The sequence below is a fragment of the Gobio gobio genome, assembly GCF_949357685.1.
Source record: "Gobio gobio genome assembly, chromosome: 1".
Classification (NCBI taxonomy): Eukaryota; Metazoa; Chordata; class Actinopteri; order Cypriniformes; family Gobionidae; genus Gobio; species Gobio gobio.
Genome location: NC_137097.1, coordinates 70,022,052 through 70,049,560, shown reverse-complemented (window position 1 = coordinate 70,049,560; position 27,509 = coordinate 70,022,052). Strand labels below are relative to the sequence as shown.

The 27,509-nt window shown below is 41.4% G+C and overlaps 2 protein-coding genes across 3 annotated transcripts in view; one reads left to right on the top strand and one right to left on the bottom strand.

Moving 5' to 3' along the window:
* srebf1 (sterol regulatory element binding transcription factor 1) overlaps positions 1 to 2,905 on the top strand; it is a 53,006-nt gene extending 50,101 nt beyond the window's left edge. For both annotated transcript variants that reach the window (XM_079827997.1, XM_079827998.1), the window contains exon 19: positions 1,181 to 2,905. In XM_079827997.1, the coding sequence (XP_079684123.1) occupies positions 1,181 to 1,401 (221 nt within the window). In that variant the 3' untranslated portion in view covers positions 1,402 to 2,905. The remainder of the gene's footprint in view (positions 1 to 1,180) is intronic.
* Positions 2,906 to 9,423: 6,518 nt separating this feature from the next.
* Positions 9,424 to 26,203, bottom strand: rai1 (retinoic acid induced 1). The gene is made up of 4 exons (XM_079831777.1): positions 20,477 to 26,203; positions 20,012 to 20,105; positions 19,270 to 19,319; positions 9,424 to 9,873 (listed from the first exon to the last, which is right to left on the bottom strand). Exons 1-4 carry the CDS (start codon positions 26,195 to 26,197, stop codon positions 9,865 to 9,867), a joined length of 5,874 nt encoding a protein of 1,957 aa, XP_079687903.1. The 5' UTR covers positions 26,198 to 26,203; the 3' UTR covers positions 9,424 to 9,864.
* Between the last annotated feature and the right edge of the window lie 1,306 nt (positions 26,204 to 27,509).

The window sequence follows — 27,509 nt, the reverse complement described above, 5'->3', positions numbered from 1 at the left end:
GACAATGAAGACTGGAGTAATGATGCTGAAAATACAGCTTTGATCACAGGAATAAATTGCATATTCACAGATATTAAAATAGAAAAGACTCATTTTAAATTGTAATAATATTTCACAATTAGTGTTTATTGTATGTATGCATGTATGTATTTATAAATAAGGTGTGTGTATATAAATAGTGTATATTAATAATGTTGTGACCTGCACATTTTTTTAAAAAAATTTTGTCATCAAAAATAATACATCATATCTATGAAGTACATGATTTAAATACATTGATAAATATGGTTTAAAAAAAAAATATATATAAATATATAAAACCGTAAAAAACACTTCTGTTACTTAAAGAATAATATATATATATATTTATTTATATATATATTAGGGCTGTCAAAAGATTAATCGCGATTAATCGCATCCAAAATAAAAGTTTGTGTTTACATAATATATGTGTGTGTACTCTATTAATTATTATTTATATATAAATACACACACATTCATGTATATATTTAAGAAATATTTGCATGTATATACTGTATATATACATTTATATAATCTATAATATATATATAAATATAAATGTTTTATATATAAAAATTAAATAAAAATTCTTAAATATATACATGCTTGTGTGTGTATTTATATATAAATGATAATTAACAGAGTACACACACATATATTATGTAAACACAAACTTTTATTTTGGATGCGATTAATCACGATTAATCTTTTGACAGCCCTAATATATATATATATATATATATATATATATATATATATATATATATATATATATATATATATATATATATATATATATATATATATATATATATATATATATATATATATATATATATATATATATATATAATGCGCAAGTAAAAACTGTAATATTGTGAATGAAACATCTGGTATTGGTAAATTGAAATTGTTTTTAAAATTGTGTTTATATAATGTATAATCTTATCATTTATTTTATATATGATATATTATTTTCCAATGAAAATGGACGATTTTGCAGGTCATAACAGTTTTTCAATCACATCATTTCAATTTAAATCATGTATTGTATTGCAGTTACTAATAAAGTCATGAGCCAATAGGCAAGTAACTCCGTTGAGTGTTAGTTTTGCACCCTGCTTACGTTTAATGTGTGTGTGTGTGTGTGTGTTCACAGAGGAGTGTGAGATGCATCCAGGCCAGCGCGAGCAGGCAGAGGCCGTGATTCTGGCGTGCCGTTATCTGCCCCCTTCCTTCCTGTCCGCTCCGGGCCAAAGGGTGGGCATGCTGGTGGACGCCGCCCGGACGCTGGAGAAACTCGGCGACAAACGCACCCTCCACGACTGCCAACAGATGATCATCAAACTAGGCAGCGGAACGACCGTCACCTCCACCTAGCCAACCACACACACACACACACACACACTTTAAGAGCACTTTTACAAAACACACCCCAACGTCTCTCCATCAACACGCTCTTCATTTCAGGCCTCAGTCGATGCCACCCAGGAACGTTTTTCTCCCCAGCAATTCATCAAGTTTTTTTGATATGAGATTAATTATTTAACTTATTTATACGCCCTACACAAAGATCGAGCGGAAGGTATTTTTTATTCCATTTCCTGTGTGAAATGGCTCTGTGAAACGATGCTGACTTTGGCCACAAGATGGTGTTTTGGGGTGAACTGGACGCCGGTGCTTGAATTGGACATGTATTGTAGAGCTTTGCTTTACTGTTAGCACCTTTTGGGAGACGCAAACATTACGATAGAGGACAAAAAAAATAAAGTATCTGCTATCGTCTGGGATGAATTCTCATCAATTTTTGAGAAAATTAAGTCTTTCTTTTGTATATATTTTGACTAAGTGTATTTATGATTCGTCTGACGCTGTAGGTGAGCAGTATTTGAAGAGGTGCTCGGTTTGAATGATTTGAAGAACCGTAGCCACAGTATGACAATGTTCACTGGATTTGTGTCCATTTGCACTATTTAGTGAGTGGGCCGCACGGTCACCTACAGACAAAAAGAGCCCGCCGTTTGCCATTGAATCAACTGTTCATTTCGTGTTTCCCAACCATTTCGGTTGCGAGTCTTCCATTGGAGTTAGTAGGACATCCAAATAATTTCATCGGCATCGAATGTTCTTGAGGTATTGGTTCTAAAGCAAAGACATCAGCGTTAACATCTTTATCCAAAGATACGATTTGATACCTGCAGCGCTTGTTAGGGAGAGGACCGTATTTATGTTTCCTTTCTAGCCGGACTCTTGATTACTAGACACGTTTTTCTACCCGCAGTAACCGTGAGATTTGCAATTGACATTCAATACTTGTTCGCTAACTTTTCTGTAGTGCTTGTGATCAAATCTCAAAGATGAAACGTGTTCAGACTTGCAGACGCACACACATAGTATATCCTATATTGTCTTCTATTTGATTTATTCTTTCAGATTGTAAATAAAAGTCTTTTGTAATGAAATCCTCCATTGTGTGCCTTTGACTCCTGATGTTAAACTCTTTACAATCATTTAAGAGATGTGTAAAATGTGTTGTTCAGGAGGACATTTTTAATGATGCAAAACTATTTTGATATCAAATAAATGCAGTTCTTTTGAACTTTCCATTCGTCAAAGGTTTCCACAGAAATTCTGCGCAGCACAACTGTTTTCAACATTGATAATAATGTTTCTTGAGCATCAAATCATCATATCAGAATGATTTCTGAAGGATCATGTGACACTGAAGACTGGAGTAATGATTTGCCCACAGGAATAAATTACATCACAATAATATTTGAGATCAAATAAATGCAGCCTTGGTGAGAATTAAAAAGTCCTGCCTATCCCAAACTTTTCAATTGTATTCCAGGTATTTCTGAATAAATAGTTCTAAAAAGCTCCCAGATAAAATGCCATTATCGTATTTTTTTCTATAACTGTTGAATTTGCTCTATATTTAACTTTTGAACCAAAAAAGTTACATAGTGTAGCGACCGATTACGTCATATCGGTAATTTACTAATTTCCGGTTAAAGCTGCACTATGTAAAATTTTTTCAGTTAAATATCGAAAAACCACTAGGCCAGTGTTATATATTTTGTTCAGTTGAGTACTTGCAATATCCCAAATGTTTCCAACTATTTGTAAATCTTGAGAAATTGCTCTTTTAACCAATGAACCGGGACGTGTGAGGGCGTCGCCTGTCGATGACGTCATATCTGCGTTCCCCTCGGTTTCTGGTTTTATTTTGCATAAACGCTTTACTCACTGCAGTGTGAACAAGTGTCATAGCAGCCGCCGAGAGAACGCTCAGAGTAACGTCATCACATCATTTTTAACACACTCAGATGTGTCTAATATGATAAACAGAACTGCGTTACCTCATACTCATGACCGGAAAAGAGGAAGTGGCGCCGGCGACTGTGGCATAATAAAAGTCCCGCTGCTCGCGAGGCGTGTGTTGTGTTCATCTTATTAACAATCGCTCCTGTGGTTCCTCAGCTCCCACAACACTCGCTCCTGCTTCTGCTTCACTACAGTAACGTTAATAATCACATCAACATGATTTCTGCCCGAGTCCTGTCCGGATTCTTTTCCACCGGCTGTGAGGTGAAGACCACATGTCCCAAGATTCTGTGCTCAAACGTGGCATCATCAAACTACGCCTTTGTTTTGACCTCTAGCCGACGGAAAAGTTACATAGTGCACCTTTAATATCTTGTTTAAAATAAATGAATAAAGCAATTAGTTATATCTTTTCTAGTAAGCTATCAAAGGAATGTTAAGAAGTTGCCATGTCTCTCAGCGTAACAACACTTGCTACACCTTTTACTCTAAATATATATGTTTATTTATTAAAGTAAACTTCTGCATAAAACATTTCCACTCGTCTTGAGAACACAGTTTAAGCTTTTGGTTAAAATTTCCCTTGTGAAAATTAACCATGGTTTTATAGTAAAAGTATAGTAACCATGTTTTTTTTGTGGCTAATTGATTACTATTTATATAACCACAGTTTTTCCACAAATATCATGGTTAAACTATGGTTAGAGTAGAAAAGCCATGGTTAATACCATGGTTTAATTATAATAACCATGTTTTTTTAGTTTTATTTGAAGTAAAACCATGGTTAATTTTCGTAAGGGGCACCTTCATTATAAAATTGACTCTTGTCTTAAATGTTTGTCACTGTCCTCATGATATGATATCATTAATCCTTCAGTCAACGCGTATTTTTCCCTGATTCACTATGGCAAGCGTATTATAAGTGCCTGGACGTTTTTCCATGAGGAGAGTTTGCTGGCAAAAAGAAAACGCGACAGAGCTCATAATAAAAACAACAACACGAATCTACATTGGCTTTTTAGAGATGGCGAGACCTGAGGGATTTGAAATGTTGTAAAAGCGACGCACAGATGGCGTATTTATTGCTCAACAGGTGAGTAAGGTATTTTATTGAACAGATACATTTCCATATGTAACGTTAGCTCTCTAGAGTTCGTTGTAAATTATTATCTATTGTGAATGGTAGTTTCGTTATGGGTTGTTGTAGCACTGTGCTGGAATTTATTTTCAACGAAGCTAGTCACAATTCCATCTAAACCGGTTAGCTTATCTCTTAAAGGGATAGTTCACCCAAGAATGAAAATTAGCCCATGATTTACTCACCCTCAAGTCAGGTGTATACGATCTTTCTTCTTTCAGACAAATACAATCAAGAGTTATATTAAAATATGTCCTGGCTCTTCCAAGCTTTATAGCTGTTTCTGTTTTGAAGTCCATGAAAGTGCATCTATCCGGGAGGTTGATAAAGGCCTTCTGAAGCGAAGCGATGCGTTTGTGTAAGAAAAATATCCATATTTAAAACTTTACAAACTGTAATCTCTAACTTCCGCTAACTGTCGTCCGCGCGTTCTTCCAGCGGATGACGTTGGACACTCTGGGAAGTTGAAAGTGTATTTAAACTGGGTCATTTATGTAGTAGAAATATGAAATTATTTTTGAATTTGGTGCCTTCTAGACTGAGAAAAGATTTTTGTCTCATGTGGATGAAAGACAACAAATCCCACAATGCACTTGCCTCGCTGCCCTACGAGGCCACTCCCAAAGCCACGGCTACTGGTTATCACTTGCCCACCGCGGCTCCACCCCACCGTCGTTTAGATATTCATAGTAATAAAATAATTTCGTTCAGTTAGAGAATAGACACTACAATTAAAAACTGATCGATCGTGTCTTTTCAATAAAGTGTGAGTGAGCCGAACGAAAGTCACGGCACAGACGCAGCTGCAGGAGTCAGATCTCATTCATCACGCGTGAAGAGTTGAGATAAGCGCGGTTGATATTCTCAGTGCGTGTCCAGTCTGGCGCGTTTTCTGATCGCATATGGAAGCTAAACTATCATAGGAATTCATTGAAAAGTTGAAACACTCACTTTGCTCTGCACCGCTCCGTTATGAATGCCAGAGGCCGGGCACATTTACATTCTGTGCGTGAGATTTCTCCCCTGTGGGCGGGTTGATAACATGCGGAACAGCTCCTTCTAGTGGCTATAGTCTCTAGCCTCTGGCCAAAAAAACACAGATGACGCAAAATTACGATATTTGCGTCATCGAAGGATTTTATTTCCAGAAATAAAATGCATAATTCTCTCGTCTCAGGGGGATATGAGGGGGGAAAGTACCATCATTCAAATATACTACCGGGTTTCTACTGATACAAAGCCTAATGCTAAATCACTGAAGTTACCCTTTAAATAGGGCATTATTTGAGGGGACAGCCTTTTGTTGTGGTGTCCGAAACCATAGTGGACGTTATTGAGTGCACTCATTCTATCCCACATTGCACCGCAATAACGAGTGTACAGCCGATGTACACACAACGGCTGTCCGACTTCACTCACTCGTTTTCATTCACTCCTTCAAGTGAACTGTATTAGTGGACTAATGTAGGAAATAGTGATTGAGGGTTTAGGGGGCCATTTCGGATTCAGCCCTATAGCGTTCCAGTTCATTTTTATTATGCCCTTCTCTCGTTAACTTCCCTCCGTCTCGTTCACTCGGATGTGCGTCATTGCTTATGTTGCATGAGCGCCCACTACTGGAGGAACATTTGCAATGGACTGAACTGGAACGTCCCTTGATCACTTCGAATCCACTATGGAGTTGATTTATTATTTATTTTTTTTCCTTTACGAAATTGCTTAATGCAGCATTCTATATGTATATAGGTGTATTTGGGTTGTTTTAAATGTTTGTAAAAATAATAAAAATATCAGAGTTGTTTGTGGTGGGGTGAATTAAACGCGATATGCGGTGACGTCACAATCGTGTTGCATTGTGGGATATGAAGCTGCCTGAAGTGTACATATGAAGTAGACTCGTTCAAAATCGAGGGAGCGAGGGTCTGTCCATATAAACTTCCCTTGTCCACTTCACGAAGTGGAACGCACTTCAAAATGGCGGTGGGGATTCCCCCGAAGGGAAGTTCGCAAGTGCGTGTCTAAAACTGGAGTGGAACGCAGCATTGGAGAAAAGAGAAGGTAAACCCCGCCTACTTTAATTTGATTGGCTATCTCATTCATTTTGACATTGACGAGCGCCGTTAGACCTGAGGCAGACCGGACTAAAAATGTAACTTTTAAACCTTTTTGTCATCCTAACACACAGAGCGCTGCGTGATGAAGTGCAGTGCAAGAATTTCAAATATTGTGGGGGACAATTTGGCCATTTCTAATTATTGTGGGGACTTGTCCCCCTCAATGTCTATGGTGGTTACTGGATAGATGCACTTTTATGGATTTCAAAACAGAAACAGCCATTATAAAGCTTGGACATTTTGATTGTGTTCGTCTGAAAGAAGAATGTCATATACACCTAGGATGACTTGAGGGTGAGTAAAACATGGGCTAATGTTCATTTTTGGGTGAACTATCCCTTTAAGCCTAGTAGTGAATTTGTCATGAGCTGTAGGATAATCATACTCATCTGCACAATCTAGCAGAGCCGAACCACAACAAAAACAAGGTTCTTCCACGACATGAGTGCAATTTTGTTTTTTAACCGCTAGAGGGCCTAACGTTGCACCTTTAATATAGCAGATTTAATGCTGATAATTTACATTTTATGACATTAAATTAACTTAATTAACTCAATGATAATTACAATTATATATCTGCCAATTACGTTTTTTGCTGTCACACAAAAAAGGTATGATTTCCAGAAATAAATGCAGAAAGTCATGTGTGCTGGTGGTTCACTTCACATGGGCTGAACATTCGAGACAAACTCTTAAACTTGAAATAGAAAGGGTTTGTTTCCATCTCGCCAAACCAACAGAAGCCCCCGGCGGAGTAAATAAAGGTGTTAAGGAAGCGAGCAGGCATAGATCTGTTTCTGTATGCCTCCAGATGCAATTTCAGACCGCTGGCTGTGAGACAGAGACATCTTTAAGGATAATAGCACTGAATTACTTTGCGTTGAGCGCCAAACAAAGACGCACCAAAACAAAACGTGATTTTGATCTCAATTCCAAAGACAGCTGTTCGTGTTCGCACATCTATTATATTTCACGGCGATACCAAACACACTTTGTAGCTGTGAACAAATTCAGTTCCAAAAACAAAAAAATCCTTTTAATTCATTGTTTTAATAACTTTTGTAAGCAATAACATATTTGTTTTATAGAAAATAAACATCTCTAAGAAATACTATACACAATTATAATAGTACATCACATCTTACATTTAAACAGCATCAAATACTTATATACACAATTACTTAGAGTTAGGAATCAAATAATTACGTGATGGTTCTGTCATCTCTATGCGCGGCCTTACCTGTAATACTGCGGTGAAGTGAAGCCTATAATACTGTATGTTAGTCACATATACATCTGATTAAATGACTATGAATTCTCATGATCAGTTTTTCACGTCGTCTGCTGCGTCATTTCACAAATAACATGAACAGAAATGTCAAATCTGTTTGTGACATGGATCTCTTCGCTGTGCGGATGTAACGGAGGCCAGCTAGTCGTCGCCGTGCGAGTAAACCTCACTCCTCTGATCGGCGGACCCGGGTTCGAGTCCCGCTTGGAGCGGGTGGTTCGAACATGAGGGGTTGCAATGGAGTGGAGGTTTAGGGGGGGAGTGTAATGGAGGCCAGCTAGTCGTCGCTGTGCTAGTAAACCTCACTCCTCTGATCTCAAGAGACGCTCTAGCGACTGATGCTAGAGGTTGCAGCCTTTAGCCTCCTTGTTAGAGCGTCCAACTCTCATGCAGGCGGACCCGGGTTCGAGTCCCGCTTGGAGAGGGCAGTTTGAACAGGAGGGGTTACATTGGTGCCGTGACCCGGATGGGAGTGAGGTTTAGGGGGGTGAGGGTAATGGAGGCCAGCTAGTAGTTGCTGTGCGAGTAAACCTCACTCCTCTGATCTCAAGAGACGCTCTAGCGACTGACACTAGGGGTTGCAGCCTTTAGCCTCCTTGTTAGAGCGTCCGACTTTCATGCCGGAGGACCCGGGTTCGAGTCCCGCTCGGAGAGGGCGGTTTGAACAGGAGGAGTTACACGGAGGCTTTCGTAAGTTCAACCAAAATTACAATCCTGCCATTATTTACTCATCTAGATGTTTCTTCCCAATCCCGTATGACTTTCTTTGTTCATTTGAGTTATTTAGAAGAATGTCCAAGCTGCCCTTTTCCACTCACTGAAAGTGAGGTTGTCAAGCTCCAAAGTGACAAGACGTATCATAAAATCATAGTGCTATATTTCATATCATGTGATGATACTATTCCCAGACAATTTCCCATGTGCTGTTGCTGTGTTTGTTTCACAGAAGAAAGAAAGTCATAAAGGTTTTGAGTAAATGACGACAGATTATTTTAGTTTTTCGGTTCAACTGTCCCTTTAATAAATGCAGAGAAGCTGATACACATAATACGAACTCAGTGTTGGGGAAAGTTACTTTTAAAAGTAATGCGTTACACTATTGCGTTACACCTTAAAAAGTAACTAAGTAGTTACTTTTTATTAGAAAGTAATGCGTTACGGTATTTTTGCGTTACTTTTTCTCACCTGTGCGAAATGGATAAGCCTCAGGCTGAAGGAAATGCAAGTTCAGTCAATAAATAGGAAAACTTGCGTTACTTATTTGAAAAAGTAACTCGGATACGTTCAAAGTAATGTGTTACCTCACTAGTTACTTGAAAAGTAATCTGATTACATACTTGTAATGCGTTACCCCCAACACTGTACGAACGCAGGTTATTTTTATCTCAGTGGTGCTGTTTTGTCTTCAAATGCACATGGAAATAAGCCTAGGAGTAGCAGTATATTAAAATAATGCATTTTTTTTTCATGATATCAGAATATTTAGACCTGTAAAGCACACCATGTACAATTTCTTTTTTTTCTTCTTCTTTGTAACATGTAAGTGTCCATTGAAATACATCCAGTGTTGCATGACATCTTCAAATTTCAATCCCCCTTCCCACAGCGGAAACACACGTGTGCCAACCAGTGCTAGGGGCAGCGGGCCAAATCCGCCAGCAGGTGTCCCCGACTGATAACATCCGCTCCAGAATACGGGATAAAACGGAAGAATGGCACATTCGGATTCATAACAAAAGTGTCTTTCCCTTTTTTTCTCCAGCTTTTGGTCGTGAAGGTTCTTGTGTTTGGGCCGGGTGCCGGATGGATTGGGAGATGATCTGATCTTGGTATTGCTACAGTATCTTTGTGCTTCGACTGAAGCCCCAGTTTTTCTCAGTGTCAGTGTCCACAGCAACTCGCAGCACGCAGGCAGACGCATGTCCTTGTTCTACTGCATAGGTGACATTCACCAGTCTTCATGCGCCGGTATATTACATAGCCTGAAAGACAGAACCATTTGAAATGCGTAAGAGTGGAGAAAGGCTTCATATTCATATATGCGTTATTAAGCCCCCTTATATAAACCTAATGTATGGGATTCCACATTTTAGGTACATTCATCACAATATTTCACTTTTTATTTAGGGTTCCAGGAGTTCACTTTTCCTTACTCGGATGGAAATGCTACAAACAAAACATGTTTACTTGGGAATATTGTTTTAATCCGCAGTCATGTTTTACTGCATCCCCAATATCAAAATCCATCCTGTGAGTCTTTTTTTAATTTTATAAATGCTTTATTTAAACATTCAGTTTACACTATAGCACAACAAAATTACAACTTAATAATAATTACGAATAACATCAATAGAGGGGGGGGGGGGCATAAATAATCAATACCATAGCTCAAAGTAGAACCAAATAGCATAGAAGAAAAGGAAAGAGGGCGTTACACAAATTAATAACAGTTACACATCGAGGACAGTGAAAAGTTTAGCGAACAGCAAAGCGTTATGAGTCAGTGAGTCGATTCAGCGGTTTGAATCGCCAAATTTCAGCAGTTTGGCGATTTGACACGCGATCCGAATCATGATTCGACTCACTGATTCATAACGCTTCGAAGCTTCATGATGCCGTGTTTTGAAATCGGTCATCACTATATAAGTCGTTATTTAGGGTTTTTTTGCACACAAAAACTATTCTCGTCACTCCATAAAGTTATTTTAGAATCACTGTAGTGAGATGGACTTTGTAACAATGTCTTTAGTACCTTTTAAGGGTCTTGAGAGTGAACCGTGCCATTGTGTCAATGGAGGCCTTTCAGAGCCATCAGATTTCAACTAAAATATCTTCATTTGTGTTCTGAAGATGAACGGAGGTCTTACGGGTGTCGAACGACATGAGGGTGAGGAATTAATGACAGAATTTTCATTTTTGGGTGAACAAACCCTTTAAGTAACATGACATCAACCTCCAGGAAGTGACATCATTTTGGAGGGAAAACAACAGCACACATAACAGTAAGTAATGGATTTAATAAATTTTTTGATGATTTGGTCTTGTTTCATATGAAAACATCTGTTTGATAATTTCAACATCAGTCTGATAATATCAGTATCTGAAAAAGATGTCATGAAGCGTATGGCTAACGCTAGCTCTTTATTTACATTCTGTTCATTGTCTTAGCATAGCTATAAATGCTGTGCTAAGCACATCTGTATGGATTTATGTATTCATAACAACATGCTAAGCAGAAATGATTGATTGACTGACGTAAAGACCATGCTGATAATGACAGATGTCCACAAATTTGCTGAAATTAAATGAACTTTAATGCTAATACTATAATTAGGCTACAAACAATAGGGGGGAATTCAGGGTGATTGGGAAGATGACTTGGAAAAAGTGTCCCAACCAACCTGAATTAACCCCTAATTACGAGATTGTTAAATATAATATAATAATTATTATAACAACTATTGTATAATCTGCCAATGTATCTCTAATCTGTGCGTTGTGCTTGACCTCTGTGTTGTGTATGTGTGTTTATTTGGTTGTGCATCACATGCGCCGCTCTCTAATTGCCTGCGCCGATATGAAAGCTGCGTCGAGCCGGGATCTACAGCCAGCCCGCTCTCGGAAAAAAAAACACTGCAGGACCGTTTCCTAATTGCGCTGACATGGATGTATTCTTGTTTTATGTATCTCTCTCTCCTCCTCCTCCGCAGCTTTTCTTGCTATTGCCCTCGTTCTCTCTCCCTCCTCTGCTCTGGGTCCGATCTCTCTCTTTCTCTCTGATCTCTGAGCTAATCCTTCTGCTCTTTAATGCTGGTAATCATTATCTCTCTCGCACCGCGATTTAACCGCAGCCCTGGTTTGTTAGGCAGCACTGCATTGATATTCATCACGTCCTCGTGTTCCAAACAAACGTCTCAGGCCACATCCACACAAAGCCAGAGCTTTCCCTATCCGATCTTTTTTTTCTTTCCTTGTTCTAGAAAAAAAACCGTAAACATGGCATCGCCTCAAGAAATAACTGCGTACATCACGAAACTACTGAAACCGACTCAATACCAGTATGTGGCGCTGTAATTCTGCCACAGAGACACTGAAAATGGAGGAGAAGACTTGAATGTACGGTTTGGCTGACGTTTTCAGATTTATCCACTCTGGGACCCGGTTTAAAAAAAATAGCAGATTCAGGCTCCCAAAACGGCGATACGATACAACATTTTTACGTATACAGCTAAACGCGTCTCCGTGTGTACGGGCTCTTAGTTTAGCGTGAACTGCTTAAAGGCATAGTTCTCCCAAATATTACAATTCTGTGATTATTACTCACCCTTCGTTCGTCTTCAGAACACAAATGAAGCTCAAAAGTTCAAAAAGAGATCATAACTAGTCCACATGAATTAAGCGGTCTATTTCAAATTTTCCCACTTCTGCAAGAACCAATGAGGTTCATTCTCGTGTTACGCAGCACGTTTGAGCTTCTGCAAGAACCAATGAGGTTCATTCTCGGTTACGAAGCACATTTGAGCTTCTGCAAGAACCAATGAGGTTCATTCTCGTGTTACGCGATACGTTTGAGCTTCTGCAAGAACCAATGAGGTTCATTCTCATGTGTTACGCAATACGTTTGAGCTTCTGCAAGAACCAATGAGGTTCATTCTGGTGTTACGCAGCACGTTTGAGCTTCTGCAAGAACCAATGAGGTTCATTCTCGGTTACGAAGCACGTTTGAGCTTCTGCAAGAACTAATGAGGTTCATTCTTGTGTTACGCAGCACGTTTGAGCTTCTGCAAGAACCAATGAGGGTTCATTCTCGTGTTTTATGCTGCACGTTTGAGCTTCTGCAAGAACCAATGAGGTTCATTCTCATGTTACGCAGCACGTTTGAGCTTCAGCAAGAACCAATGAGGTTCATTCTCGGTTACGAAGCACGTTTGAGCTTCTGCAAGAACCAATGAGGTTCATTCTCGTGTTACGCAGCACGTTTGAGCTTCTGCAAGAACCAATGAGGTTCATTCTCATGTGTTACGCAATACGTTTGAGCTTCTGCAAGAACCAATGAGGTTCATTCTCATGTGTTACACAGCACGTTTGAGCTTCAGCAAGAACCAATGAGGTTCATTCTTGTGTTACACAGCACGTTTGAGCTTCTGCAAGAACCAATGAGGTTCATTCTCGTGTTACACAGCACGTTTGAGCTTCTGCAAGAACCAATGAGGTTCATTCTCATGTTACGCAGCACGTTTGAGCTTCTGCAAGAACCAATGAGGTTCATTCTTGTGTTACACAGCACGTTTGAGCTTCAGCAAGAACCAATGAGGTTAATTCTTGTGTTACGCAGCACGTTTGAGCTTCAGCAAGAACCAATGAGGTTCATTCTCATGTGTTACGCAATACGTTTGAGCTTCTGCAAGAACCAATGAGGTTCATTCTCGTGTTACACAGCACATTTGAGCTTCAGCAAGAACCAATGAGGTTCATTCTTGTGTTACACAGCACGTTTGAGCTTCAGCAAGAACCAATGAGGTTCATTCTTGTGTTACACAGCACGTTTGAGCTTCAGCAAGAACCAATGAGGTTCATTCTCGTGTTACACAGCACATTTGAGCTTCTGCAAGAACCAATGAGGTTCATTCTCGTGTTACACAGCACATTTGAGCTTCAGCAAGAACCAATGAGGTTCATTCTCGTGTTACACAGCACATTTGAGCTTCTGCAAGAACCAATGAGGTTCATTCTCGTGTTACACAGCACGTTTGAGCTTCTGCAAGAACCAATGAGGTTCATTCTCGTGTTACACAGCACATTTGAGCTTCAGCAAGAACCAATGAGGTTCATTCTCGTGTTACACAGCACATTTGAGCTTCAGCAAGAACCAATGAGGTTCATTCTCGTGTTACACAGCACATTTGAGCTTCTGCAAGAACCAATGAGGTTCATTCTCGTGTTACACAGCACGTTTGAGCTTCTGCAAGAACCAATGAGGTTCATTCTCGTGTTACACAGCACATTTGAGCTTCAGCAAGAACCAATGAGGTTCATTCTCGTGTTACACAGCAAATTTGAGCTTCTGCAAGAACCAATGAGGTTCATTCTCGTGTTACACAGCACGTTTGAGCTTCTGCAAGAACCAATGAGGTTCATTCTCGTGTTACACAGCACATTTGAGCTTCTGCAAGAACCAATGAGGTTCATTCTCGTGTTACACAGCACATTTGAGCTTCTGCAAGAACCAATGAGGTTCATTCTCGTGTTACACAGCACATTTGAGCTTCAGCAAGAACCAATGAGGTTCATTCTCGTGTTACACAGCACATTTGAGCTTCTGCAAGAACCAATGAGGTTCATTCTCGTGTTACACAGCACATTTGAGCTTCTGCAAGAACCAATGAGGTTCATTCTCGTGTTACACAGCACATTTGAGCTTCAGCAAGAACCAATGAGGTTCATTCTCGTGTTACACAGCACATTTGAGCTTCAGCAAGAACCAATGAGGTTCATTCTCGTGTTACACAGCACATTTGAGCTTCAGCAAGAACCAATGAGGTTCATTCTTGTGTTACACAGCACGTTTGAGCTTCTGCAAGAACCAATGAGGTTCATTCTCGTGTTACACAGCACGTTTGAGCTTCTGCAAGAACCAATGAGGTTCATTCTCATGTTACGCAGCACGTTTGAGCTTCTGCAAGAACCAATGAGGTTCATTCTTGTGTTACACAGCACGTTTGAGCTTCAGCAAGAACCAATGAGGTTAATTCTTGTGTTACGCAGCACGTTTGAGCTTCAGCAAGAACCAATGAGGTTCATTCTCATGTGTTACGCAATACGTTTGAGCTTCTGCAAGAACCAATGAGGTTCATTCTCGTGTTACACAGCACATTTGAGCTTCAGCAAGAACCAATGAGGTTCATTCTTGTGTTACACAGCACGTTTGAGCTTCAGCAAGAACCAATGAGGTTCATTCTTGTGTTACACAGCACGTTTGAGCTTCAGCAAGAACCAATGAGGTTCATTCTCGTGTTACACAGCACATTTGAGCTTCTGCAAGAACCAATGAGGTTCATTCTCGTGTTACACAGCACATTTGAGCTTCAGCAAGAACCAATGAGGTTCATTCTCGTGTTACACAGCACATTTGAGCTTCTGCAAGAACCAATGAGGTTCATTCTCGTGTTACACAGCACGTTTGAGCTTCTGCAAGAACCAATGAGGTTCATTCTCGTGTTACACAGCACATTTGAGCTTCAGCAAGAACCAATGAGGTTCATTCTCGTGTTACACAGCACATTTGAGCTTCAGCAAGAACCAATGAGGTTCATTCTCGTGTTACACAGCACATTTGAGCTTCTGCAAGAACCAATGAGGTTCATTCTCGTGTTACACAGCACGTTTGAGCTTCTGCAAGAACCAATGAGGTTCATTCTCGTGTTACACAGCACATTTGAGCTTCTGCAAGAACCAATGAGGTTCATTCTCGTGTTACACAGCACATTTGAGCTTCTGCAAGAACCAATGAGGTTCATTCTCGTGTTACACAGCACATTTGAGCTTCAGCAAGAACCAATGAGGTTCATTCTCGTGTTACACAGCACATTTGAGCTTCTGCAAGAACCAATGAGGTTCATTCTCGTGTTACACAGCACATTTGAGCTTCTGCAAGAACCAATGAGGTTCATTCTCGTGTTACACAGCACATTTGAGCTTCAGCAAGAACCAATGAGGTTCATTCTCGTGTTACACAGCACATTTGAGCTTCAGCAAGAACCAATGAGGTTCATTCTCGTGTTACACAGCACATTTGAGCTTCTGCAAGAACCAATGAGGTTCATTCTCGTGTTACACAGCACGTTTGAGCTTCTGCAAGAACCAATGAGGTTCATTCTCGTGTTACACAGCACATTTGAGCTTCTGCAAGAACCAATGAGGTTCATTCTCGTGTTACACAGCACATTTGAGCTTCAGCAAGAACCAATGAGGTTCATTCTCGTGTTACACAGCACATTTGAGCTTCTGCAAGAACCAATGAGGTTCATTCTCGTGTTACGCTGCACATTTGAGCTTCAGCAAGAACCAATGAGGTTCATTCTCATGTGTTACGCAATACGTTTGAGCTTCTGCAAGAACCAATGAGGTTCATTCTCGTGTTACACAGCAAGTTTTAGCTTCTGCAAGAACCAATGAGGTTCATTCTCATGTGTTACACAGCACGTTTGAGCTTCAGCAAGAACCAATGAGGTTCATTCTCATGTGTGTCACAGCACGTTTGAGCTTCGGCAAGAACCAATGAGGTTCATTCTCGTGTTACACAGCACGTTTGAGCTTCTGCAAGAACCAATGAGGTTAATTCTTGTGTTACGCAGCACGTTTGAGCTTCAGCAAGAACCAATGAGGTTAATTCTTGTGTTACGCTGCACGTTTGAGCTTCAGCAAGAACCAATGAGGTTAATTCTTGTGTTACGCAGCACGTTTGAGCTTCAGCAAGAACCAATGAGGTTCATTCTTGTGTTACGAAGCACGTTTGAGCTTCCTCAAGAACCAATGAGGTTCATTCTTGTGTTACACAGCAAGTTTGAGCTTCTGCAAGAACCAATGAGGTTCATTCTTGTGTTACGAAGCACGTTTGAGCTTCCTCAAGAACCAATGAGGTTCATTCTCGGTTACGAAGCACGTTTGAGCTTCTGCAAGAACCAATGAGGTTCATTCTTGTGTTACGCAGCATGTTTGAGCTTCAGCAAGAACCAATGAGGTTCATTCTTGTGTTACGCAGCAAGTTTTAGCTTCTGCAAGAACCAATGAGGTTCATTCTTACGTTTTTCCGAAGATGAATGAACGTATTACCGGTTAGTTTAGAACGACATGAGGGTGACCAATTAATGACAGAATTTAAATTTTTGGGTGAAGTTACAGACCTGTACAGGCAGCTTTTCCAAGTTTACAATGTAAACTTTGAAAAAAATGTATTTAAGAAAATCTCTTATTGACTTATATTGTTGGAATGTATGCCTTGACTTCATTGCAACATTTGCATTTGAATTGTTATTGGTCTAGTCTTTTTATTTATATATTTAACCGTTTTTCATCACCGAGCACCTAGTGTTGATTTTAGTGAGTACCCAAATGAATATAAGATGCGTGCCAACTCTGCCGAGTGTCAGTATAACAATGGCAAAACGACTCTGATGCAGAACCTAAATTTACCCTAAACTTTAACACTATTCTTTTGTTGCCTGGCTAGAACTGGTATTTCCTTGATGAAATGCAAATGGGTTTTTTCTCATGCAAGAACAGGGGAAAGAACAGCAGCCTTCTCTTGCCCTGCCTGCTGCGCTGCCCCCTTCGGCCTGACTTAAAGCTCTGCCTGTGCTGCATTGCTGTTGTCATGTTCTCAAGCCACGTGAACCTAAAAGAGAGCTCGCCACTGAGTGCATGTGAGCACAGAGGAGAAGAGGAAGATGAAGAGGAAGAGGAGATTTCCTAGGAGACCTGGACGGGGGTGGTATCTCTACCGCTCGCTTTCATTAAAGCGGCAAATTGGCATCCCAGAGACCCAAAGCCCTTAGATCCCCCTGCTGATGTGTGCTCTGCTTGTTCTGAACTTTCTCCTCTGCTCTGTTTGTCTGTCTATTTCTCACTCATCCTGTTCTCTTCTTCCTTTGTCGTGGGAGGGTGAAAGAGGATGGGAGGGGTAGAGCTGGAGAGAGGAGGGTGGGGTGTTTTGATCTCCATCCAGGTTTTGCTTCACTGTCTCCGACAGGAAGCTGTACTACTGCTGAATATCATTTCTCTTTCTCTCTTTCTGCTATGCCCATTTTCTCTGCCTTTCTTGTTCCGTCTATCTCGTTTTCTTTCTCTCTCCCTGACCTCCCTCAGTTGTAGTTCACAGATTGCCTGTAGGTGGCGAATGCATAAGCAAATGCAACAGTATAAGACCAAAGAGGCATGTGAAACTAAGTGAGGGTGAGCATTACTAATATTTGCCTGGTTTCACATACAAGGTTTAAGCCTAGTCCCAGACTAAAATGCATGTTTGAGCTGTCTTGACTGAAAGCCATTGTTTTATCTCAAGATGCCCACCAGTAATGTTTCATTTTTCTTTTTCTAAGGCAAATTTATAAAGCTACTTAAATGCCCTAATTGAACTAAGGCCTAATCCTGGCTTAATCTAAGCCCTGTCTGTGAAACCAGGCCTACATTTCTTGATACTAACCCTAAGTATTAAACTTTGGCATGCAACCTGCTACATTTTACGAATATGAATGATACCCCAAATGGTGTTGATTGTTGAGGAGGGGAGTGTTATTGCATTCCAATCAATTAGATACTTTTTGCCTGATGGACAATGACATAGATGAAGCATGTCTAGTGATCTAATTAACCAAGTCGTAACAACTGCGTATCAATATTCAAAAAGCCCTCTCGATACATTTGCAATGACATTGCAACACTGGCATCATTGTGTACTTTTTACACAGGTAATCAACTTCTAGAAAATGCTCACAGCAATCAACATTATGCCACAAGTGTTGTCAAATGAAGTTGTATTACGTTGTTCCAAGCCCATAAACTTCTTCAGTAGAACATAAAAGAAAACATTTTGAAGAATCTTCAAGCAACTCTTTGCAGTGCGGGGCCGAGAGCTGTGGGACCGGAGCGAAGTGTTAATGAGTGCCTCCTGCGCTCCACATCGTTCTCGAGTCTCACGGAGGAGATCCGGAAGGATAAAAGGAGGAGTGACGAAAGTGAAAGACATGAGAGGACCAGGCCTGATCGACAGCTGTTGTCGTAATGAGCTGTCGCTGTTTGGAAAAGATATGTGTGAAGATTCTTCAAAAATGTTCCTGCTGGGTTCAAGTAATGGAGGGTGAGTGAATAATGCAGAAATTTGATTTGTAGGTTTAGGAATTTGCTAATTCAGTATGATATTTGTTTTGAGTAATGAAACATGTTTTTAGTTTTAGTTTTCTGCTTCATTCATGAGCCAAGACCTTTAGTGAAAGACGTGTATGTTCCCCATCCAGTAATAATCACCAAGCAGCACTTCTAAATGTCTTCTTTTTTTCTTCTCTTTAAAGTTTGTGGCTTCTAAAGGGGAACAAGGAGACGGAGAGAGACTAGAATGTCTAATTAACATCCCTTCACTAACTTCTGCTGTCAGTAGAGAGCTGCACAGTCAATAGCAGACAGATAAGGGTGAGATATGCTCAGGGCTCATCTGTTGCCCTGAGAGATGGTGCTGATGAGGAACTGTGTGCTCTGCTGTCTAGTTTCACTCCTTTCTGTTGTTATGGAGGTGGTACAAGGACACTGAAGTTCATGGTACAATGGGGGTGTCTTTTAGATCAGAGATGTCCTTTGCTGTGTGCAAAACCAATTCACGTGCTTACCTTGTGTTTCGAACAGCTAATAGAGAAGGTCTCTTCTTGAAACGTGCAGCCTGGAAAAAGATAGAGAGAAAAGAAAGGGAAGGTATACATTAGATGCCATTGGAAATGGAAAGCAAGGTCAGCTTGCCCTTTTGTTTCTGAATTCACCCATCTCCAGTGGTGTAACAACCACTTTCTATAATGACAATTTCTGTTGGCAGAGAGCAATGCATGATGGAGGGAATCTACTCCCAGCCTTGGATGACATGCCATAGAGCATTCACGGACCATCTGGTGCATATTGTCCAGAGCTGACGATAACTGCCAGATCCAATTCTATGCAACTTCTGGGAGTTAGAGTACACAGGGTATTATCAGTCAAGCCAGTTCCCAGGAAGCTATAATGAGTGCTTCCAATGAATAAATAGACACAAGAATTGTAGTAGGTAAACTAGATATCATAATGTTTGCCGTTAATTAAGTGAAGTACTTCATAGGACAATTATTCTGTAAGCACCATTGTCACAGCTAAACGTCACAGAAAACATAAAAAGTATAATTGGTTGTTTTTACCTGTTGGTCAGAAACTTCCTATCATGTCTTAAGTTGATAGTTTAAAGTATGGTTTGTGAGACTAATAGGACTAGTAATAAAACCCTGTTCGGTTTCTAGACAGAGCTTCATGTGGAGTGGAGGGTGGAATCATTGGATGGACAGTACATATTGTAGACAAACAAACAGCACATTTCAAAATGTCACTTACCCATCTCTTTGGCGCAGACATAATGGTACCGCTGAGTGCAGCTCTTCCAGCTGCAGCAGATGGAAGCTCCTTCACCTTGGCACCTGGAGCATTTCTGGGATGAAACAGAAAGCCTGAGGAGCTTGTCTCTAAAATATCGACTCTTTCCTTTACAGCCCTCTGAGCTACCACAAGTTGCAGATAAAATAGTATAACTGATATAATTCTATACCTACTAGACTCAAAGTATATTATTAGTATAATTTAGGCTTGCTACGATATTCAGCCGTGACACTGGCTCACTAAATACATGTATCAGTGTCTAGAAAGAAGTCACGGATATTACAGTTGATTTTGTTTCCAGGTGAGTCATGGTGGGATACAATATGGTGCAGAAAGCTATGTTCTGAGATGTGCTCTTGTCTCACTTCTTAACAGTACATAAAGTTATTAATGTAGAGTGTTTAATATAAATGAAACACTTACTGCAGTTGCAGCTTTCTGAACAGCCTCCTTCAGCCCAAAGAGTTTGCCTGCTACCAGAATTATGCCTGTGGTCCAGACGGCACAAGCTTCATGAGCCCAGTGCTCTTTCGCCTCAGCCTCCATCTGCAATCTCTGCAGAGCGTTTCCACTGCCCTCCTCGCCAGCAGGGGGAGAAGCTCCACTAAGTTTGTTCTGCAACAGCAGTAGTCTTTTGAATCTCATCCGCAAGGTGGGGCGGGTTCTTAACGATCCCCTAATTGCCCTTTTCCCCCTCCTGGGATGACCACTGTGTCCTTCAGTTGCACTATCTTGATTGGAGTCCTTCGCACATGCACTCTGCAAGTTGATTTGCTCTGCGATGTAGCTGACCTCTGTCTCATTTGCACAGTTGCTGTTTTGTCTGAAATCATTCCTGTGTGTGGAAGACAGCATTTTTCGTGGTATGCCGTCCTCAGGATAATAGGGGCCGCACAAGTCCCCAAGCTCTCTGTAATTTGCTGGCTTTCCACATAGGCAGCACGTTAGACACCTTTCAATTAGGCTTTTGTTAACTAAGGGCCCCTGGAGCATTACTGAGGAGGTTGATACTGCCTCGGTAACTGTGACTGGATTTTTCATTTTAGCTGCACTCTTTTTTCTTGCCTGGCTGAGCATCTGCTCTTCCTCAGGCCTGTTGATGATGGTACAAAGAGACGCTAGCTCCAAAGAGCTGTCAATGTGTACATATGGTCTGAAAGAACATTTGCCATCTCCTAGTGCAGGATGCAAGTCTGATAATGTCCCCTTCACTGTTGGGGGGAGATCATTGCTGCATTTTGTCTTGATCCTGGGTCTCTTCACTACAACTTTGAGGACATTCAGAACCTTTTTTTTCGGGCCAGCCTTTTTTTTCTCCTTTACTTTGTCATCTTCTTTTTGACTTGAGAGTTCCTCCTCCTGTTTCCTTTTGAGTGATGGCCGCCTGCCTCGTTTGGATTTTATTAGTGGTAAGCATAATTCTGTCTGTGGCTCCTCATGCTGTGTCTGTTCACCTGTTTCTGGTAAAGAGAAGGAGGGTGGAGGTGGGGGTAATATATCAGTCTGATTAGGCTCCTGTTGCTCTACAATGGGGGTGCTTTCTTGTGGTTCAGTGCCTTTTCTTCTCCTCTTTCGTTGCTTCAGATGCATCTCGTGGTTGTTTTTAATGGCTCTCTGTTTGGCGAGTCTTGGCGTGTTGATAACTAGGCTCCCGGCCTCCAGAGCTACATCTGGTGCATCACTGCTCTCTACGGTGGCCCACGTTCTCCTCTTCTTCCTTGGAGTTTGAATTCCTGTGTTTTGGGTCTCTTGTGTACTTATTGTGCTTTCGCCCTCCACGTGAGTCACCTCAGGGGCGTTCATTGTCTCCTTCGGCTCTGATACCTGTGCCACTGGTTTTGATGATGATTCGTCTGGTACAATATCCGGTTGAATATTTAACGGTTGCTTTTTGGACCCTGGGGATGTGATTTTCTGAACCATTGCCTCGTATTTAAGTCCCCTGCCTTTCCGAGGAGGCAAATATTTGGTTTTAGTGGGACACTGAGGAGGTACAGAAGGCATGTCACTTATGTCATCAGTGGGAGGGTTATCAGTGGTTACTGTGGTGCTTACAGATTCTGCTTGCAAATGTTTTCCTCTCTTTCGCTTTCCCTTTGCAATACAGACTCCTGTGACTGTATCTAATGGAGGCTCCTGTGTCTTTACCTGACACTCTTGCATACCTTTCTTCCTCTTGTTGGTGTCTGATGATGGTAAACTGGATTTCCTTTTGGTGGAAACTATCTCTTCATTCGGTTGTTGAAGTAAATCTGTAGAGACATCCTTCTGCTTTGGCAATTCAAGATTTGAAGATTCGGTCTTACATGACTGATCCACAGTAACATTCTGTATTTGTGAGTGTATGAGCATCGCTGAAGGTGTCTCTGTTTTTTTGTCACTCTCTTGCTCTTTATCTTCAGTCATCTTTTCTTTTGTTTGTTTTCGTGATCTAAGCACCATGGACTTTCGATCTCTTGTTAAAGACTTTACGCAACTGCTTTCTAGATTCGACTCCAAAGTGGAACACACAGTTTCATCCTTCGTGGTGTCCACCACACCAACAAGTGTGTCCATAGTCAATGCTGTGCTCACATCTTGCAAAATAAGTTCATGTGTTTCCTTGGTATGATCTTTTGTAATCTGAATATTTTCATTTTGTTTTAGTGATTTTGTCTTAGAGGTGATGCCTCTTGGTCGACCTGGAGCTTTAGGTACTGACCCCTCAATTGGCTTTGACTCTGTGGTGGTTTGAGTTGGCTTTGGAACAAGCGTGTCTCCTGGTAAAGCCCCAGGCTTTGAGCCTTGTTTAGAACCAGATTTTGGACCAGATTTAGGACCTGGCTTTACACCTGGTTTTGGACCAGGCTTTGCATTTTCTGTGGACCCTGTGCATTTTAAACTTTGTTTGGTACCAGGTTTTACACTAGGTAAAACTTCATGTTTAGGACCGGATTTTGGACCAGGTTTTGAAATTGATTTTGGACAAGGCTTTGTACCAGGTTTTATATTTGATTTTGGACCAGCTTTTGGACCTGGTTTTGGACCTGGCTTTGCACCTAGTTTTGAACCTGGTTTTGGGCCAGGTTTTGAACCTGGTTTCCTTCTCTCTTGAGGGCAGACCTTTGGGCTATTTTGTGAACCATAGGAGCGAGTGCACATTCGCGATGGTAAACTCTCTGTCACTAGTTTCTGTGTTTGACTGCTAATATTCTGGTGAGCAGTTTCCATCTGATCAGGAATGAGGGCGCTTTTGCTGGAGGGCATACTGGGATTTTGGGCAGAAGGTGGATCACTGTCTCCTTCTACACTTAGCTGCCTTCTGATTCCTACACTTGAATGCATTATTCTCCTCCTGCCCCGTGCATGTTTCTTACCGAACATTCTTGTATGTGCAGATGGGGCCAAAGGCTCTGGTTTTGCTGAGGGAGTCACTGCACTGGGACAGCTTATCCCCGGTTCCATATCCTCATCCCCTTTCTTGGGAGAGGGTGGGGTGTCAGCCCAAGATGGTGCAGAGTGCAGTAATGACTTGCCTGGCAACTGAGGAGAGTCAGGCTCCAGTACCTTTGCATCACTACGATCGATGTGATGATCCCTAGCCTGAGCCAGTGGTGTTGTTTTCTCATTGAGAGCTGAGAAGCCACTCTTGGCAGTGTGAGGCTGAGTTGCAATGTCACATAAAGCTGACCTCCTTTCGCAGCCTCTGTGTGGTGCGTCCTGGGCAAAGCTTTCTACTGGTTCTGTGTTGACTTGCGGCATGTTTCCCATCTCCTCGAATGTACTTGCTCTATTATTAATGACCTCCTCTGAGGTTGTCAGATTCTCCTTTTCATCTCTCACCTCAGTGGAGTTATGGGAGAGGACAGACGGCTGTTCTTCAAGGGTGTCCACTGGTCCCTCAGTGCATGTGACGCTATCTACTGAATTCTCACTCTTTGAATTTTCTTCATTCTCTGGCAAATACAGATCAGTGGCTGAATTACCGGGTGATGTTTTCACTAGCATTTCAACATTGGTCTGTGGCTCTGATTTGAAATGTTCTGACTTTATTTCTTCATTACATTTGTGATTAAGTTCAGAAAAACAGTCAATTTCTTCTTCTGAGTTTCCTTTATCTAAATTGTATTTGTTTTGCAGACCTTGGTAGATATTTGCTTCTGTTTCATACGAGTAACCTTCCTCCAATACTGCTTTATTTAGTTTATGAAAAAGTGAAGGACTTTTCTCATCCTCCAACCACTTCTCTTGCTTTTCAGTGACCTCTCCTTTGCACTCACGGTCTGCAGACAGGTTTCTTTGTCCAATTTCTTCTTCATCAGTCATCCTCTCAGTCCATGCTGACTCCTCAAAGTTCTCCTTTAGAGTACTCTCTGAACACTTTATGTCTGGTGGTGAATTACTCTCTTGTTTCATAGGACTTGGAGCCGTCACACTGATGGGAGACCTCTCATCTCTAATGCAACGGAGAGAGCTGTTGGGCTCTTCTCCAGTCAATACTCTCTGTACTCTGGGGTCACAGTTGAGATTATCTTCAGAGGCTACACTCTGGAGACTTCGAACTGAGTCACCTGACCTAACAGATATATCGTCAGCTGAGTTTAAGGAACAAGTGGACGCTGTGTCAAGACTGAGACGTGAGTGTGTCTGGGTGTGTGCTTGACCTTTTTCCTGACCAAAATAGTAATAGCTCCTGTCCATCTGGTCCTCAGTGCTGCTAGAGTATCCTCCCTCCTGTAGTTCTGCTGTCATGGACCTTGGGGTGCTATAAGCATCAGATGGAGGAGGACCATGTAGGTTATCAGAACAAGATGACTCTTCCATACCTTTTAACTGACCTCTATAGTCCTCTCCCTTTTTTGCAGGGTTTCGCTTGCCAGTCTTTTTGTTAGCCATAAGAGCCTCTGACAGCAGCAGCTGCTGGACATTGTTGGAGATGTTTTCAACCTGAGATGTCAGGGCATTGAGGCTCCACAAACTGGGATTGGACAGGAGCTTTTCCGAGAATCGTTCTTTCATGGAGCTAGAATAGCTCTGGGACTGGTGGTTCACACTGGGTGATGAATGGGTATTAGGGGGCATCAGCATATTTTGGTCTTGCAAACTCGTGGATGAGGAAGCTGCAGGGTTGATGGGAGGTTGGCCATATTGGAATGAGTCAGGATTTGGCATTAGGGGGGATGGTGTAGAGTTATATGAGGGAGATCTTCCCACAGACCTTGCAGGGGAATGACTGGAACTTGGACTGCAGGTCTGGTAGTATTGTTCTGGTGATCTTACAGAAATATCTGTTATGCAGTAGTTTTGCTGGGGCTGATTGTAGTGCTGGAATTTCTGAAGGTTCTCCTGTGTACCAGACATTCCTTGCAGGGAGCCTTGTTCAAATCCAGACCGTGAGGGAGTTTGTTGATAACCATAATTATTCTGAGGCCTGTATCCACTCTGCTTTAGACTGCTGTGATTGCTGAGTTGTCTTCCATACTGTGCATTAGTTGGTATACCATAGCCTTTGTAACCATGTGGCATTGTATTACATTTCTCCATGTAAGATGACGAAGATGAAGAAGGGGGCTGCGAGTGCTGAGGGAAATGGAGGTGGCCCTGTGGATACATTAAAGGAGATGGTGTGGGATTGGGAGGGAGGCCCTGTTGATGGGAACTTGTGTAGGTTGAGGCAGAGGACTGGGAGGGGAGATGACACTGACTTTGAGAGATAGCTAGCATGTTCTGCTCTAGGTACTGGGATGACCCACTGACCCCAGACTCTAGCCGTCCCACCATGTCCTGTTCAAATTGGGTCATCTGAGCTGACTCATCCCATTTTTGCTGCAAGTGACCTTCACTAATATACTGGGCTGTGTATCCAGGGCCCATGTGATTGCTGTAGCCAGCCTGCAGGTGCTGATTTGGGGTCTTGGCTCCTCTATAAGGTTTTTTAGTCTGAGTAGCGCTGGTGTAGACGGGATAGGTCTGCTGTCCATAACAGTCCTTAGAACCTGCTCCCGCTGTTGACATCCCTGCAGCGGCTAGTGAGTGTGGCTCATAGCCCTGTCTGGACTGGCTGTGATGATGTCTATAACTCTCAAGGCGCGATAATTCTTGGGGTTCCTGCTGGTAGCAGTGCTGGTTGCCATGGAAACCACTCCGCTCTCTGAAGGACTGCATGACTTCGGCTAGGGGGCTCTTTGGAAAGACAGAGAAAAAACAGAAAGAGAGAGGCTGTGCTTAGTGGCTTCGTTTTCTTATCAGTGATCATTCTCTCGTTCAGTTAAATTGAATTCATTGCTGTATTTGTCCTAAAACAAATCACATTAGAATATATACATCATTCATAAAATTAAATCACATATCTCTCAATGAGCACTATAACATTTTACTCTCCCTTACTGCAGCTGCAATCAATCATTATTGTATTATATTGAATCTAGGAATTTGAGCCTATCTATTCCACATTTTGGTGGTTTCATCTTCTGTGATAATGTGTGCAACTATTATTATTTTGTTCAATTCTCTCAGATGGTTTTAAAACGTATTATCAGGGACCATGCATACAAACAAACCAAGCATTTTAATTTTGGTTCATGATGTGTTTTTATTAAAATAAAGGATATTTTGCATGTGCAATTAGAGGATTCTATTTTTTCGATGTGTGCTATTTGCGGATATCTTGCTTGGTAATTTGATAAAGTTGGCAATGTGATATTCTGGTAATATTCTGTTCTCAGCAGTGAGTTTAAAGTAGCAAGTGTGTGTTTTGTAGGCATAGATGGAGGCTGTTCTATTTCTCCACTCCAGTGCTGTAGGCCTGTCGAGGGATGGCCGCCCAGTCCCATCAGACACACACATTATTCATCTCACTAGTGCACTGTCTGAAGCCATCAGGCCCACGAGCAACGTGCTCCCCTCTTAGCACCTTCCCAAGAGGCCCCACCATCCACCACCGCTTCAGTTTTGCTTGTTTGCTGCTCTGCTTGTTTACACAGTGACCCAAATAAGACCACTCGGGGATCTATGCTTTAAGCCTTTAAAAATGCATACAGTATGTGGTGAAATGTACAAGCTGGCCAGAGTGAGCAAGTGAAGGGAATGGATCTTTCCCTTTCACATATTATTGCAGCATTAACATGTTATCCCACATTAAATGTGTTCCGATTTTTGTAGAATTGTTGGCATTCAGATCATTCTGCTTGAACATATCGCATGACAGATCCACCGTGTGCAGCTGATTAAAGACTTGTGTGTGGCTATGTTGCTGACACAGCTAGAGATCTTTTGAGAGTGTGGTCTAAAAGGTACAGTAAGTTTTCTAGGTCTGCTGAGAGGGCAGAATTCGTCTCCTGGGGTACCAAATAATGACAAAGATACCCTTACTGTAGAGTGTACTAGCATGGACTGGCCCATTTCCAGAATGAGTCAAAATCTACGGCTATGTGTCTCAAACTTAGTGCTCCAAAGTAGGTGTGAATTGTTGACAACT